Below are 14798 nucleotides of genomic sequence, written 5' to 3' on the forward strand. Positions count from 1 at the left end.
AAACAGAACAAAATGATGGAAATTGGTTTGCGGGTGCGTTCTAATATCACTTAATTCATCAAAATTACACTTGAACAGACTCGAAACACACTCTGTCTCTGCTCCCGAGCAGAGGCGAAGTGTGTCGATTGAGTTTGAACAAAATGGTAAATGGAAAGCGACGTGTGTCGATTTGTGTCAAGTGTGTCGACTGTGTCTCCTAAAAGGAAAGCAGCCAAAAACAACAGTTCCCGCGCGCGTTTCGTGTTAAGCTGGAAACACAATGGGCAAAGGCAACAGGGAATAACGAGCCATCCAATCAGAGCTCTGGGATATAAAATATCGAATTTATACCCCAGAACTCTGATTTGCTTTAAGAGTGAATCGTAGGAAATGGATTTCAACCATTTCGCTTACGGACTTACTCTACTCCCTATTACATCCCTAGCTACAAATAAATGATCGATCAATATAGAATTAACGTCGATCGACATTGAATTAACATCGATTTAACGTCCAGCGACGTTGAATCAACATCGATTTGACGTTGATTGATGAATCATTAATAGCTTAGCTGGAAAATCAGCTTACTCCCGACATGCTTACAGTCTCTACTGCTACCGTCATTGTAGACGACGCATAACATGTCAGGCGTCGTCTACAATGTACGGAGTAAAAAGTAAGAGTAAGAAATTGACCAATCACAGTCGATTATTCTTCTCACATTCGACTGTGATTGGTCAATTTCTTACTCTTACTTCTTACTTCATGTATTGTAGACGGGCCTTCAGATTGACTACTGCTTACGTTATGGTCTTACGGACTCTACCGTGGTTGGTCAATTCGCTTACTGCTTACGTTTTACTGCTTAAGTTTTTTTGTGTGCCATGGCCCTTATGCCGTTAAGGATTAGATTCTGCTCAATTCGCTTAAGTCTAATAGTTAAAATCTAATGCTGCTCAAAAATAGTTTAAAGACAGTAATTGTCACTTAACCTCTTTCGGTTTACGACTTAGAGTCTCTTAAAAGTTGTGGACTGAGATTCTTAAATTTTTATTGTTAAGAAAGAATATCTTAAACTGTGTTATGTTTCAGGAAGTTTTATCGTTAATACGAACAATCTTGTAATGGCCCCTATTTAATGTCATTATTAAAGTCGACAGATTTTAAAGATGTAATAGGAAATAATGCGTTGCACCTCCAAGTTCTAATCTATATAAACAACTTTCTGCTGCATTGGATCATTTAATAAGTCCAAAATATATTTATACTATTTTAAAATTAAATCGTTTCAATACTTATAAAGATTTACTTTTAATACATAATATCAAAGTAGAAAAGAATAATTCAGACATTTCGGAAACATCAATTGATACATTAAATAATAATAGTCATACAATTTCTTTTTCGATCAATGTCACTGACATATGGCCGCAAATTTCTGATGAAAAAAAAAAATATTTTAAGAATCGTGGTAAACGTAATGTACGTATATTACGACGTTACGCATGGACAAGCATACTCTATGAGCGTTTATATAATGAAACAAAACTGCCGTGCGCACTTACTTTTAAATGTGCGAAAATATCTGCAACTGGAATTTTTTTAACTGTTACCGGTAAATGTACAGAATGTAAATGCAGTTTTGTAGGGCAAATTATAAATGCACCAAAAAAAAAGATAATGTAACAATGGAATGTACAATCCATAATTATGATTCAAATGTGAAGCATAAGAAAAAACGAAATTTGAAAGGTCTTGATCGTAAACAAATTGCTTATAAATTGGTAGAGGGTAAGACACTTCCTTGTATGTGGAGAAGAAAACGAGCTGAAATGTTGATGGATGTTGAGATGACGAGCCTGCACATTTATACTCGTGTGATGTACTTCGTAAAGCTAAACAAGAACGACAAGATAAGTTGTAACATCTACCAATGTATTTGAAAGTCTTTTCTTAATGAAATATAGTTCACGGTACGAGGGCGCGATTAAATTTATTGGGTTGGATCCGTTAATTATACATTATTGGACTCGAGAACAATTTGCTATATATGAGAAATATCATATGACATTATATATTGATGCTAATGGATCTTTAATTAAAAAAATTAAATTACCAAATCGCGAATTATGTCCACACATATATTTATATCAAGCTATTGCACAAATTGGTGAAAATACAGCTCCCGTTTTTCAAATGATTTCTGCATCACAAAATACAAATACAATAGTATTTTGGTTGCAAGAGTTTTTACGGACAGGTGCCATGCAAAACTCTTCATTTCCCTCTCCTAAAGAAGTAGTTACCGATTTTGATAAAGCATTGCTTGGAGCTGTTGCAAGAGCATTTACGAAATCTATTACATTGCATGATTATTTATCTACGTGCTTTGCTTTATTAACCGGTGTAAAGTTACCTATACCGCATTGTCTTTTACGATTAGATGTTTGTCATTTTATGAATATGATTGCTAGATGGAAGTGTTTTGCTGGCAAACCATCTATAGTAAGAACATTTTTTATGCGTGCGATGGCAGTTTTAAGGAAACAAAAGACATTCCACGAATTTGAAGAAATTGCGCATAATATTTTATTTCTCGCACTAAGTCCTTACCATGGTTCTAACGGTTTAACGATGAAAGCACGAAACAATTTAACATTACTTATACAAGGCGTTACAGATATATTATCAATAAATGATAAAAATGCGCCAATATCTGATGCCGAATGTAAAAGCGATCAGAATATATTAAATGAGGTAGATGCACCCGAAACAAATATATGTCATTGGACTTATTCAGTATATAACGACTGTGTTTCTCAAATAAATAAATTCGAGGAAACTTACGATATTAATGGATTTTACTGTATAGATTTTGCGAAGAAGTTTACAAATTTATTAAAGTATTTTCCGTTGTTTAGCGAAGTTATGCGTGCAATATTTGGCTATGGATCGATAAATGCAACGTCTGCGGCAGTGGAATCAGAATTTAATGATTTAAAAAATCGTACGTTCAGAGATGTGTCTCTTCCTATAAGAACTGATAAGTTTATAAGTAAATATATTTCTTGTTTATCAGGAAAAATAAAATTGGCAATGGCGGGGAAGTTAGTAAATGATTGTATAAACGATAAAAGTGAAATTGATAGAAATAATAATAATAATAATAATTTACCTGTATCCATTGATGTTTCCGATTATGATAGTCCTATGGATAATTTACTTACCATATATCCACTAAAATTTCCGATTGTGATAATAGTCCTGTAGATAACGATTCAACAGAATTAACCGAACTGCAAGCTGAAAAAAATTGGCGCAATAAAAACACAAAAAACGGACTGTTTGTCGCTATGTTGATGCATGTCCCAATTTTGATGCAATTAGTGATAAGTTAACGTTGCCTGTAATACCGAATGGAAATTATTGCAAAAATATAAAAAATGGAAAAGTTACTTTAATAGTAACAAATACGTGCGGTTTTGATAGTTTGTGTCAAATATTATCTGCAAGCCTGGTGAATAACAAAGAATACAATAATGCATTATTAGAAACATCTTCAAAATTAATATTATGCGCTAAAGTATTGATAAAAGAGGGGTTAAAAGCACATTTTTTTAAAGAACGCGCTAAAATATTGTGCAATCTTAATAAGCTAAAGCTAGACATTAGACAAGACTCTATAATAAAAGTAAGTGCTATTTCTAATATAGGCAACCTTACAACTTGGTTGCTTAAGGATATTCCAAGTTTTACGGAAATGAATACGTGTAACACATGCAATCGTGTAAAAATACGTCGATATGTTTTATGCATTATCAATTATACGATAATATATGAAAAAGAATTCAATTTTTACAAGAAGCATTAAATGAAGGATTTGACATTCACCGAACATGTTGCGGAAAATCTCAGTAATCAAATATCACGTATGGCCCACATTTAATTATAGAAACCGAAAGTAGTGATCAAAGATCGATAGTGCTGTCTGAATATCCCGCAGAGCTATGTGCAACTCGCAATAGATACATCTTATCTGGTATTATTGCACATGAAGGAAATAATGATGTAACATCTATAGGTCATTACATCGCTTACATTGAAACAGGCAGAAAATGGGTTTACTATAATGATAATTCGCGTAAAGGTAAATCAAGAGTTGTTGACGAACAAACTGCGGTCAAAGGTCACATATGCATGTACACCCTCACGAAATAATAATTGAAAACATATTTCAGCATGCAAAATTACATATATATACATAAATATATACAGGGTTGGCCATTTTAATCGATTCACCCAAATATTTCGAAAACTAAACCCAGACAAAAATGTTTCAGACAAAAGTTGTTTGACTCGAAGGGGGATATAAGATGGTGCCATCGATTTGACCTTGGATAGTTCTCTGAAGGTCACGTGAAGGTCACCTTTAATTTTTTTAATGGAATCCCTTATTTCTCATTGCACATTCTTATAGCTCATCTCGAGAGCTTTCCAAAATACTATAATTAAGTTCATTTTCATTAAGTACTTTTCAAGTTATAAGGCTTGCAAGTTACAGCACCGCCAGCATTTAAGCATTACCCAAGAGTCCGATCGACGGCTAAAATCTCTTGAATGCTGTTCAGGATCATGATCTGGATAATATTTGTCAAGATCAAGGTCATTGGAGGTTGTTCCTATTATTTTCATTTTTGCACTAAAAATTACATTTCTACGTAGAAATGAAAATAAGAGGAACAACCTCCAATGGCCTTGATCTTGACAAATATTATCCAGATCATGATCCTGAACAGCATTCAAGAGATTTTAGCCGTCGATCGGACTCTTGGGTAATGCTTAAATGCTGGCGGTGCTGTAACTTGCAAGCCTTATAACTTGAAAAGTACTTAATGAAAATGAACTTAATTATAGTATTTTGGAAAGCTCTCGAGATGAGCTGTAAGAATGTGCATTGAGAAATAAGGGGTTTCATTTAAAAAATTAAAGATGACCTTCACGTGACCTTCAGAGGACTATCCAAGGTTAAATCGATGGCACCATCATATGTCCCCCTTCGAGTCAAACATTTTTGTCTGAAACATTTTTGTCTACTGGGTTTAGTTTTCGAGATATTGGGTGGATCGATTAAAATGGCCCACCCTGTATATAGTTTACTTTTAATATTTATAAGGTATTTTATATACTTAATATATATTTTATGATATATACAAGTTTATTATATATTTTATGCTATACACAAATTTATTATATAGGATACAAAAAAAATTATTATTTAAATGTATTTAGTATTTAAGTGTATTTAGCAACAGATTAAAAAGAAAGTTTTATGTTTCAAACATACACATAATTTAGACGTCATTTTATTTACAAGATGTGTATTATTAACATATATTGTATTGATTAATTTTTGTAATTTTAATTTCTAAAACTAAAAAAAAATGTAAAATTTATAATATAGTTTTTTATAGGCTTTTTTGTGTTTCTCGATATAGGAAACTAGGTAGTAATAAAATAAATTTTAGAAATTCTCTCTCTGTGCTTTTACTAACTGTAAGATCTTTATGCAATAAAACATAAACATATTTTGTTATATAAAAATAACAACAGGAATTACGAATCAATAAAGTCAACATTCTTACAGATTTCCTACTTACCTTACAATTAGAAATATAATATAACAATGCAAGCACTTCTTTTTTGGCAGATTAAATTTCAATAAATCTAATCAACGTACCAACAAGACACATAATCTATTAAATATCCTACAAATAACTTACAGAATAAATCAATAGATTTCAGAAGATGATTTGACAATAAAATTAAATTTAAAGCAGATTGATATTTCCATTAATTGAAAACAAAAACGTTGACAGAAATAAATGTGACGGGACACAAATTTTATAAGAATTTTAATATGGCCACAGATTACATTTAAACGCTGAAGTATGCGCTTACTAATACGTTACTGCGCATAGATAATTCATGGACAAATTATCGTTTGAACGTAATCAATAATAGAATATATTAAACATTTAGACTTTAAAATTACTGCTTTTTTTTAAATAACATTTTTTAAAACACACATTATTTTGTTTAATCGATTTTTGGAAAACTTCATTGTAGTGATTATCGATTTGCGAAATATCCTGTATGTGTATCAATCTTTTTGTCGGATGGACAATTCTGAGCGAATTTTTCGAGTTATTTCAAGTTTACTATAAAATGAAGTACTTTAAATTACTAACAGAATAGGTATTTAAATTTGTCCGAAATAAATAATAGAATATATAAAAAAACTGGTGCTCTGTTAGACACACAGTATCGTTCGCAAGGAATCATTATAAACCCGAATTTTGAACAAGAAAGCCTTGCGCCAAGGGTCGCGCTCAAGAGTAAAGTGCCCTTAATGTCGTTGTGCCTTCGAATATAACGGTTGTACTGACTTGTGCTATGCTAGCACAACTCAGATATAAAGTACCGTTCGCATGGAAGCATTATAAACCCGAATTTTGAACAAGAAAGCCTTGCGCGAAGGGTCGCGCTCAAGAGTAAAGTGCCCTTAATGTCGTTGTGCCGGCAAATATATCGGTTGTGCTGACTTGTGCTACGCTAGCACAACTCAGATATAAAGTACCGTTCGCAAGGAAGCATTATAAACCCGAATTTTGAACAAGAAAGCCTTGCGCGAAGGGTCGCGCTCAAGAGTAAAGTGCCCTTAATGTCGTTGTGCCGGCGAATATAATGGTTGTGCTGACTTGTGCTACGCTAGCACAACTCAGATATAAAGTATCGTTCGCATCGAAGCACTATAACCCGATTTATGGACAAGAAACCGAGCACGAAGGGCAAAATTATTTTTAGTCCTAACTTTTGTTGTTATGAAGGAACGGTTGAAATCTTTGCGGCACAATGTAGCACAAATGTAGCACAACTCAGCACAGTGTTTATTTTGCCGATTAAACAAACTGGCGGTGCTGGCGAAAAAAAAGGTTTTTTCAATTTATCGCTTTGTTGTTCGAATTATGTCATTAATTGTTGCGGCATAATGTAGCACAAATGGTACACAATTCAGCACAAATATTATTTTTATTTGTTTACAAAATGGCGGTGCTAACTTCACGCACATCACTCCAGCATCCCCTTAATGTTACTTTCTCAATATAAGTATCTCTGTCTGTAAAGCTACTGTAACATTACCTTTGTCTGCATGAGTAAAAATAATGTTCGGTTGTGATTTTAAATAATTTTTTGTAATTAATTCTAGATTCGATAATTTATAATCAATGGGAGATGTGAAGAGAGGAGATGAAACTATGTTGTTAAGTATAGGAATTGAATAATTAATTATATCTATTCGATTATATATATATAATAATAGAAAATTTCCGACCTATGTTCAATACTTTTAATACAATCAAAATTAATGTTTCTCTTGTTTCTATTTGTAAGAGCAAAATTCTCACCTAAAAACATTGCAAAAAACATTGAACTTTATAAGAAATGGAAATAGATGAAAGATTTACAAACCACCTGTCTCTGACCGAAGTTAAAGAATTGGTAATATGTAACTTGGAAAAAGATTCAGGAAATATGGTATTAGGAGTATTAGAGTTATATTATTGGTTAACGGATCAAAGTCTTTACAAATGCAAGAAACTGAATTATTTTGAAAAGTGTGTAAAATCATAGAATCTTTGTTAGCCATCTCCTGTTGTGAACATTGTGTGAGTTTCAAGTTATTAGAATATTCAACCGACACTGATATAGATTTTATATTTTGAAGTGTATGTTTTTTCTGTTTATCTAGTAACCAATTGAATTTAGATATAATTCTGTCCTTTTCTTTCATAATATAGGAAAAACAAGATTTCTCCTGTGTATTTAAAAATTCACCAGATTCATTCAGATTTGAACAGGTAAATAATAAGAAAATGTGCTTGCCAGAAAGATAACTTGTTTTCTGTAATAATCGTTTTTCCTGTATGTATCATTAAGTTTATTATGTAATATTTTTTGTATAAACATCTTGCAGTTTTGAAATTTTCGAGTTGGATTATGATGATGAAATTTGATTTCAAAGTTTACCAAAATCTATCTAAGTGTCGTGGTATGATCTTATGACTGATACAATCTTTTAAAAAACAAATATGTAAAATACTCTTTAAATTGAGTTTACGAAATTTTATCCATGATTTAAATAATCTATGTACGATTACCAAAGTTTATCCGAATAAAATCAAAATATGAAATAAAAGTAGAACGCATAATTACAGTCAGCGCAATATTAATATGTTGTATTGTCTTATAATTTAACTGAGAATTGTGTATAATTGACAAAACGTTATCTGCGAATTTTTTTTTATATTTTTTGACAAGGATCGACTAATGCAATGAGATACTCGAGTGTTCGGTGAGTGTGGAAAAGAAATTATTTCTTTTAGCAGTCTTTCTCATAAATAAGAAATTAATAAATATTCTGTAATGTATGTAATATCTAGAAATTTGAAACATACGGTCAGTAAATCATTTGAGAGAGAAATTTTGTATCTTGGAAAACACTCATCTACCATTCTAGGTCGATCATGGATATTTTTGTAATTTTACCGAATATTAATAAATATCTTGCGGAAATGTTAACTACGTTGAAGAACATCTGAAGATGGCTTGATATAAAGCCGAAACGTGTAATGAATCTTACTAACGTTCAATTAAATTTTTATTTTATTTAATTCTGTGACATATATATATTTTTAACGTTTTATTTGACTCTTATATGTCCTTTACAACATTATTTGAAATTTTAAAATAGATTATGTATCATAAGGCTTGACTGTTTGTCGTCGTATGTAACCACAATGTCGATCTTCTTAGCATTTTTTGAAAAGAATAAAGCGTTAATATGATAAAAACGGTAACATAATATACGATTTAATCAAATTTATATAATTTACCGATAATAGACTCATGTTTAGCTATCAATTCTTCCCATTCCTTAAAACGTAAAATTATTTAATTGATCATACGAATTACGATGTCATTTATGCTCGGTTTCAGGAGTAAACTTGATAAGATCGTAACAAAGCTTTCAAATATTTTTTCTCTGTCAAACGAAACAAGTAATAATTAACGACCGTCTAAGTTAATTATAGTTTATCTCACAGAGTCTTAAATGAGTGCTCTACAAAAATTAAATTATCCACCGTTTACAATTTTTACTTTTTATTTAAAACGATTACCTATGTGCAACTCATTTAAATTGCTGTTCAACATAACGTTACCAATAATTAAATACAAATGCGATTGCAATTCTTTCTTAGGCAAACGAGAAAATGCTACAATAATCAGTCTTAAAGTATGATTCAAATTAATACAGTTACTATACTAAACTGGTCCAGTTTTCAAAAATAAAGTTTTTAGTAGTTTAGTCAGTTGAGATAAAGTTGATGAATTGCACCAATTTTCAATAATACCTGCAAATGAGAAAAGTTGCTTAAAAAAGGCTTCATATATAATAATAATTAGATAATAATATTACTTGTGTTTATTACATAATAATATTTCAGAATGGATATGCAATAGCTCCTGACAGACTTGGGAAATTGTTCGTTGCAGTTAAACAGAGATGTAAACTATACATGAATTTGACATTCCAAACATCCTTCCGTAAATTCCATTTGAGAAAAATCTTTTTAACGTTTTCTGGATTCATTAATAAGAGGCTTTATTTTACCATAAGGAAACCTCGACAGGAAATTTTTCATATATGCATCATGAAACGTACTGTTACGACGCGAAGTGTAACGATTTTAAATATTTTCGCTTTTATGAATTACTGCGTTAAGATGCAGCGGTTCTTGTTACTATTCCACCGCTGTCATCAATTATGTTACACAATTAATTCTGCCGCGTCCCGCCACCGTCACCAATTACTTAAGAGAGCGATGTTAGTATTTTAAATACCCCTGCGTTATATTTTGGGGCCGCGTCGCTGCTGGATACGGAGTGGGGAGCGAAAAACAGTCCAGCGCAGCGACGAATAGGATATAAGATTCAGAGAGTGGCGGAATGTTAATTAGAATAGGGGAGGTATGATCAGAATATGCGTGCGTCTCAGGCCGAGCGGCAGCCCATGAGAGCACTAGCACTAGCGTATCGCATGCTATGGGAATCAATTAAATCTTGATCTAATTTAATTGAAGTTACTTATTAATGCTCTCTCAACTAGAACTCAAAATTTTCTCTATGTGAGTGCGCCATGATAAATTATTCAATTGAGTAATCTAAGAATTTTATTGAACTCGCCATCAGGCTTAATACTTTAATTATAAATGAGACTCTAACATCGAATTAGAAAGTATCAAAATACTTATTATTGTTCCCAGCAAATAAGCCGTTTCATCACTTCACACCTTTAAATGATAGGATACGAATGAAGATTAAGGAGAACAGAATATAACGCTAAATAAGTACTAATATTTTTATTTATTACAAACCCGGTTTTTACGCGCTTTAATATGTCCCGATACGTTGGAGACGACAAGTGGGGGGCGCCTTTTTAATGGGGGCCTGTCGTGAGACGTTCGCGGGCCGAGTGCTTCGTCTGGCAGGGGCGATTGCGTCGGCCTTGGCGCCCCATTTTTCGACGGGCGGCGGTGTACGGGGTTTCCCCGCTATGCCCAGCGGTTCGTTGCGCCCTTGATAATTTCCCGGCTCGATAGGGGTCGCGGGGGCCAGAGCGTCTGGCGGAAATACTGATGGGTCGAATTCCCGGGCGACCTTGAACTCTTTATACATTCGCTGGATTTGTATCCGCCTTCCCGCACGATTTCCCCTTTTTGTCATTCTACGAGAAAAAGGATTTTCTGTAACGCGGTTGATTAACCAATATTAAAGAATAAAGAAATTTATTATAGATAAGTGGTGACAAATAAGGAGAAATTGAGCAGCTCCTACAAGCGCAGTCAATTCTACGGACAGGGACGAACTGCGCCGCTCCTACAAGCGCAGTCAGTTCGAGGGAAGGATAGGCTAAGCAGCTCCTACAAGCGCAGTTAGCCCGGAAATGACTGGAAAGCTGAGCAGCTCCTACAAGCGCAGTCAGCCAGGAAAGGAGAAACTGAACAGTTGTTTGATTAATTAAAAATATTAAAAGACGAAGAAATTTTATTGTAAATAATTAGTGACAAATAAGGAAGAATTGAGCAGCTCCTACAAGCGCAGTCAATTCTGCGGAAAAGGAAGAATCTGAGCAGCTCCTACAAGCGCAGTCAGTTCGAGGTGAAGGATAAGCTGAGCAGCTCCTACAAGCGCAGTCAGTCAGGGAATAAGGAGAAAAACTGAGCATTTGGTTGATTAATTAATATTTAAAAAAAGATGAAGAAATTTATTGTAGGTAATTAGTGGTAAGGAAGAATTGAGCAGCTCCTACAAGCGCAGTCAATTCTACGGGAAAAGAGGTGAACTGAGCAGCTCCTACAAGCGCAGTCAGCTCGAGAGGAAGGATAGGCTAAGCAGCTCCTACAAGCGCAGTTAGCCCGGGAGAGAGGGGAAAGCTGAGCAGCTCCTACAAGCTCAGTCAGCTTGAGGAGTACAGGGGATGGGAACCCATTGAACTACGCCATGCGTATTTTGATTCTGCAATTTATTGAGATATTCTAACAAGGATTCAATATCTGCCTTCTTTTCGTCTTGGAAGACTGAAGAATAATAATTACCTCCTACGCCTAGAAGTGGCCGAAGGAAAAATGACGCTGGGCTCGGTTTTCGCTCCGTTTATATAGGCGCCGTTTGGTGGCACCCACGAGCCGGGAGGCAGAGGGAGCGCAATTTTCCGGGAATTGAGCCTACGTGACCAAAACGAAAAATAGGCTTTTCTTCCCGAAATATAATTCGTACCGGGTTAAAACTCGGCATAGTTTACACGAACTTAATCCAAAATGAAGATATCAAGTTACTTCTGCCTTAATCAGCGGAATTTTTAAGTAATTAATGAATTAAATTTAGGGCCTTTCTCCGCGGTCCGCGTAGTCTCTCTCCATGGTGCTGCTCCGCGCTGCTCCCTCCCGACTCCCGATCGGTACTCGCTAACGCGACTAATTGATATTATTTATTTGTTTTTGAGTTAATTCAAGTGGCGACCCAAAGGCGACAAATTAACTAAAGAAATATATTAATGCAATAAGAGACAAAAGTTAACTATATTCTTAGCCAGAGCGGCTGAAGTCCCATCGCGAGTCCGGGACGACGAGTGACCCGCGCACCGCAGGCCGTGATTGGTGCGCGATAACTTATTCCTATTTCAAAGGATTATAGTCGCTGAAGCGTTTAGAGCAGGCTAATTCTCTCTAAATACGCATAGGATGGCAATGACATAACTGTCAAAGCGTACGAAAATGAATTCTTTACTCCACTAGGAGTTAATTGACTTAGAATTTCGTCGCAACGGAATAGCACAAGGCATGCGCCCTACAGGCGCTCTGATTGGCTCTCGCGGCGCGCGCGCCACGCGTCATCGGCATGACTGAATAGCGCGTCGCCAGGTAAGATTTCCGCTACGAATTTCGCAATTTTAATAAAAGATTATAGATAGACAATGTAAGAACGAAATTAATTCAGTGCAAAATAAAAAGATTAAATAATAAAAATATTCGTGAAAATAAAACAGAATTATATTTTGAAGAGGGGCCGGACGTAACAGTACCTTTAAACCAACGCTTCATACGTTTAACGCTATAATCATCCTGATCCAACGTATCAATGAATTCCACGATCGATTGCATAATTACAATAACATTTTTCAATAATGCAGCTGTTTCGCTCAAAATTATAATCTCTGTGTAACTCTCAATTTTCTCATCTGGACATACTTCGAGCCAGATATCAGATATTAGTAACATCAATAAATTTACATATTTTATAAATTTTTCTATAGGTAAGGTTTCTTTCTCACGATTATCTATCGAGATCATATCTTCATCAAGATTAATTCATTTTACAAACGGAGGCATAATCGATCGTGTACCTATACAAAGTTTTCTGTAGTTAACAATAGAAGTAAATAAATTAGCGAAACGTTCCAGAACTTTAATTATTCATTTTACATTAGTATTTTTGGAATCTAACGTTGTCATTAATTGTGCCATGGGGCTACCTTCATTATGTAACCTACATGTATACCCAAAAAATTAGGTAATATTTTATGACTATCTTTCGCTAATGTGTGTGTGTGTGCACTATTACAATTTTGTACAAGCATATCTAAGAAAAATAGAGAATCTTCTTTCATACGTGTATCAATATGTGTCATTGCACAGCTCAGATGTCTCACAGTTGAATTGTGATGATGCCGAAAACGTGTTAATAAATTCTGGAAATACATTACAAGTTACATAATAATAAAAAAGTATATAAAAAAGGCTCTGAAGTTAATAATTAAACAATAGTGTATGATGCCTATAAGAGCCAACACAGGAAAACATGTGTAAAAAACAGTTTATTTAAGAAACTCTATAAAGATAAGTATAAACGTTTGGACCTCCGGTTCGGGTCCTCTTCAGTACAATAATCCTTAATAATATAATTCAAACAGTAACGAAACGCTGCGATAATTGTGTCCAGTTGTTTTGGATTTAAAATTAACTTGATAGAATTACTAAAAAAGTGCAAAAAAAATTTTTTTTTTTATGTTATATATAAAGAAATTTTTCGATATGTATGGTGTATACAATGACAGACAAGAAAAGAAAAATTCACTTACATGTCATAAGAATCAATATCATGTTAAATATAATATATGCTTCAAATTGTATCCCGTCATCACATTAGAAGGTGCACTATACAAACCAATACAATATTTAAAGATTTGAGAAGAAGATTGAACATTATAATAATTGCTATTAAATCAATTTCGTATAAAATTGATATCTTACATGACGAGTGATTTTTAAAACGCTGTCGTCACTTTAGGATATCAACACGAAATGAGCACATATCAACTTATAATTTATTCAACTTAATATTCTATTTTTCTTTATTAAAATTCAGGATTGTCTCTCTGTCCAAATGTTCGGTATACTAAAAAATGTATTATTGTTATTATTGACATGCATGTTTGGAATTGTATCTCGTTTCTGGCTGGACTGTCTTTTCAGATATGTGCTGTTTATTACCTGAAAGGTGGGGGAAAGTTGTCGCTTCTGATGGAGCATACTTTGAATGAACTTATTTTGTTTAAATAAATACATATTTTTCATTAAAAAAGGGCGGAAACTTATTCCCATACCCAATATTAAGGATTATTGTACTGAAGAGGACCCGAACCGAAGGTCGAAACGTTTACGCTTATCTTTATAGAATTTCTCAAACAAACTGTTTTTTACACATGTTCACCCTGTGTTGGCTCTTATAGGCGTCATACACTACTGTTTAATTACATAATAATGTACCTACAAGATCGAATTATAACGCACTAAATAATTAGATTTATGCAAGACATCAATATTCGGTAATTGTTAAATTTAGCCTCCTCACCTCCTCGAGGTTGATAAAATTAGATTCATTCGACGCGTTTTTGCATTACATGAACAAAAAAAATGTGTCGTTTTGCCCCGCGAACCGAGTTATTAATTGTTATTAATTAAAATTGACAAATATCCAGATTCGGAAATCTGTTGCATCGATGGCATAGAGCAGTGGTCGCAAGGATTTGCACATTTCGGGCCGATTCCGGCGCGCGATCCCCACCACCGCACGGCCGACCCGCCGGGCGGTCACGTGACGCTCTAACTCAGGAGCGCTCCTATACCAGAAATATA

The 14798-nt window shown here is 34.0% G+C and overlaps 1 protein-coding gene and 1 pseudogene across 1 annotated transcript in view; one reads left to right on the forward strand and one right to left on the reverse strand.

The window, feature by feature from the left end:
* LOC108761822 (uncharacterized) overlaps nucleotides 1-4200 on the forward strand; it is a 7668-nt gene extending 3468 nt beyond the window's left edge. The window contains exon 4 of the mRNA XM_018508559.1: nucleotides 4008-4200. Coding sequence (XP_018364061.1) covers nucleotides 4008-4200 — 193 coding nt within the window. The remainder of the gene's footprint in view (nucleotides 1-4007) is intronic.
* Nucleotides 4201-8785: 4585 nt separating this feature from the next.
* LOC108761824 (uncharacterized) lies at nucleotides 8786-12965 on the reverse strand (annotated as a pseudogene).
* Nucleotides 12966-14798: the final 1833 nt, after the last annotated feature.

The sequence above is a fragment of the Trachymyrmex cornetzi genome, unplaced genomic scaffold (genome assembly GCF_001594075.2).
Source record: "Trachymyrmex cornetzi isolate Tcor2-1 unplaced genomic scaffold, Tcor1.1 scaffold2653, whole genome shotgun sequence".
In the NCBI taxonomy this organism is placed as follows: Eukaryota; Metazoa; Arthropoda; class Insecta; order Hymenoptera; family Formicidae; genus Trachymyrmex; species Trachymyrmex cornetzi.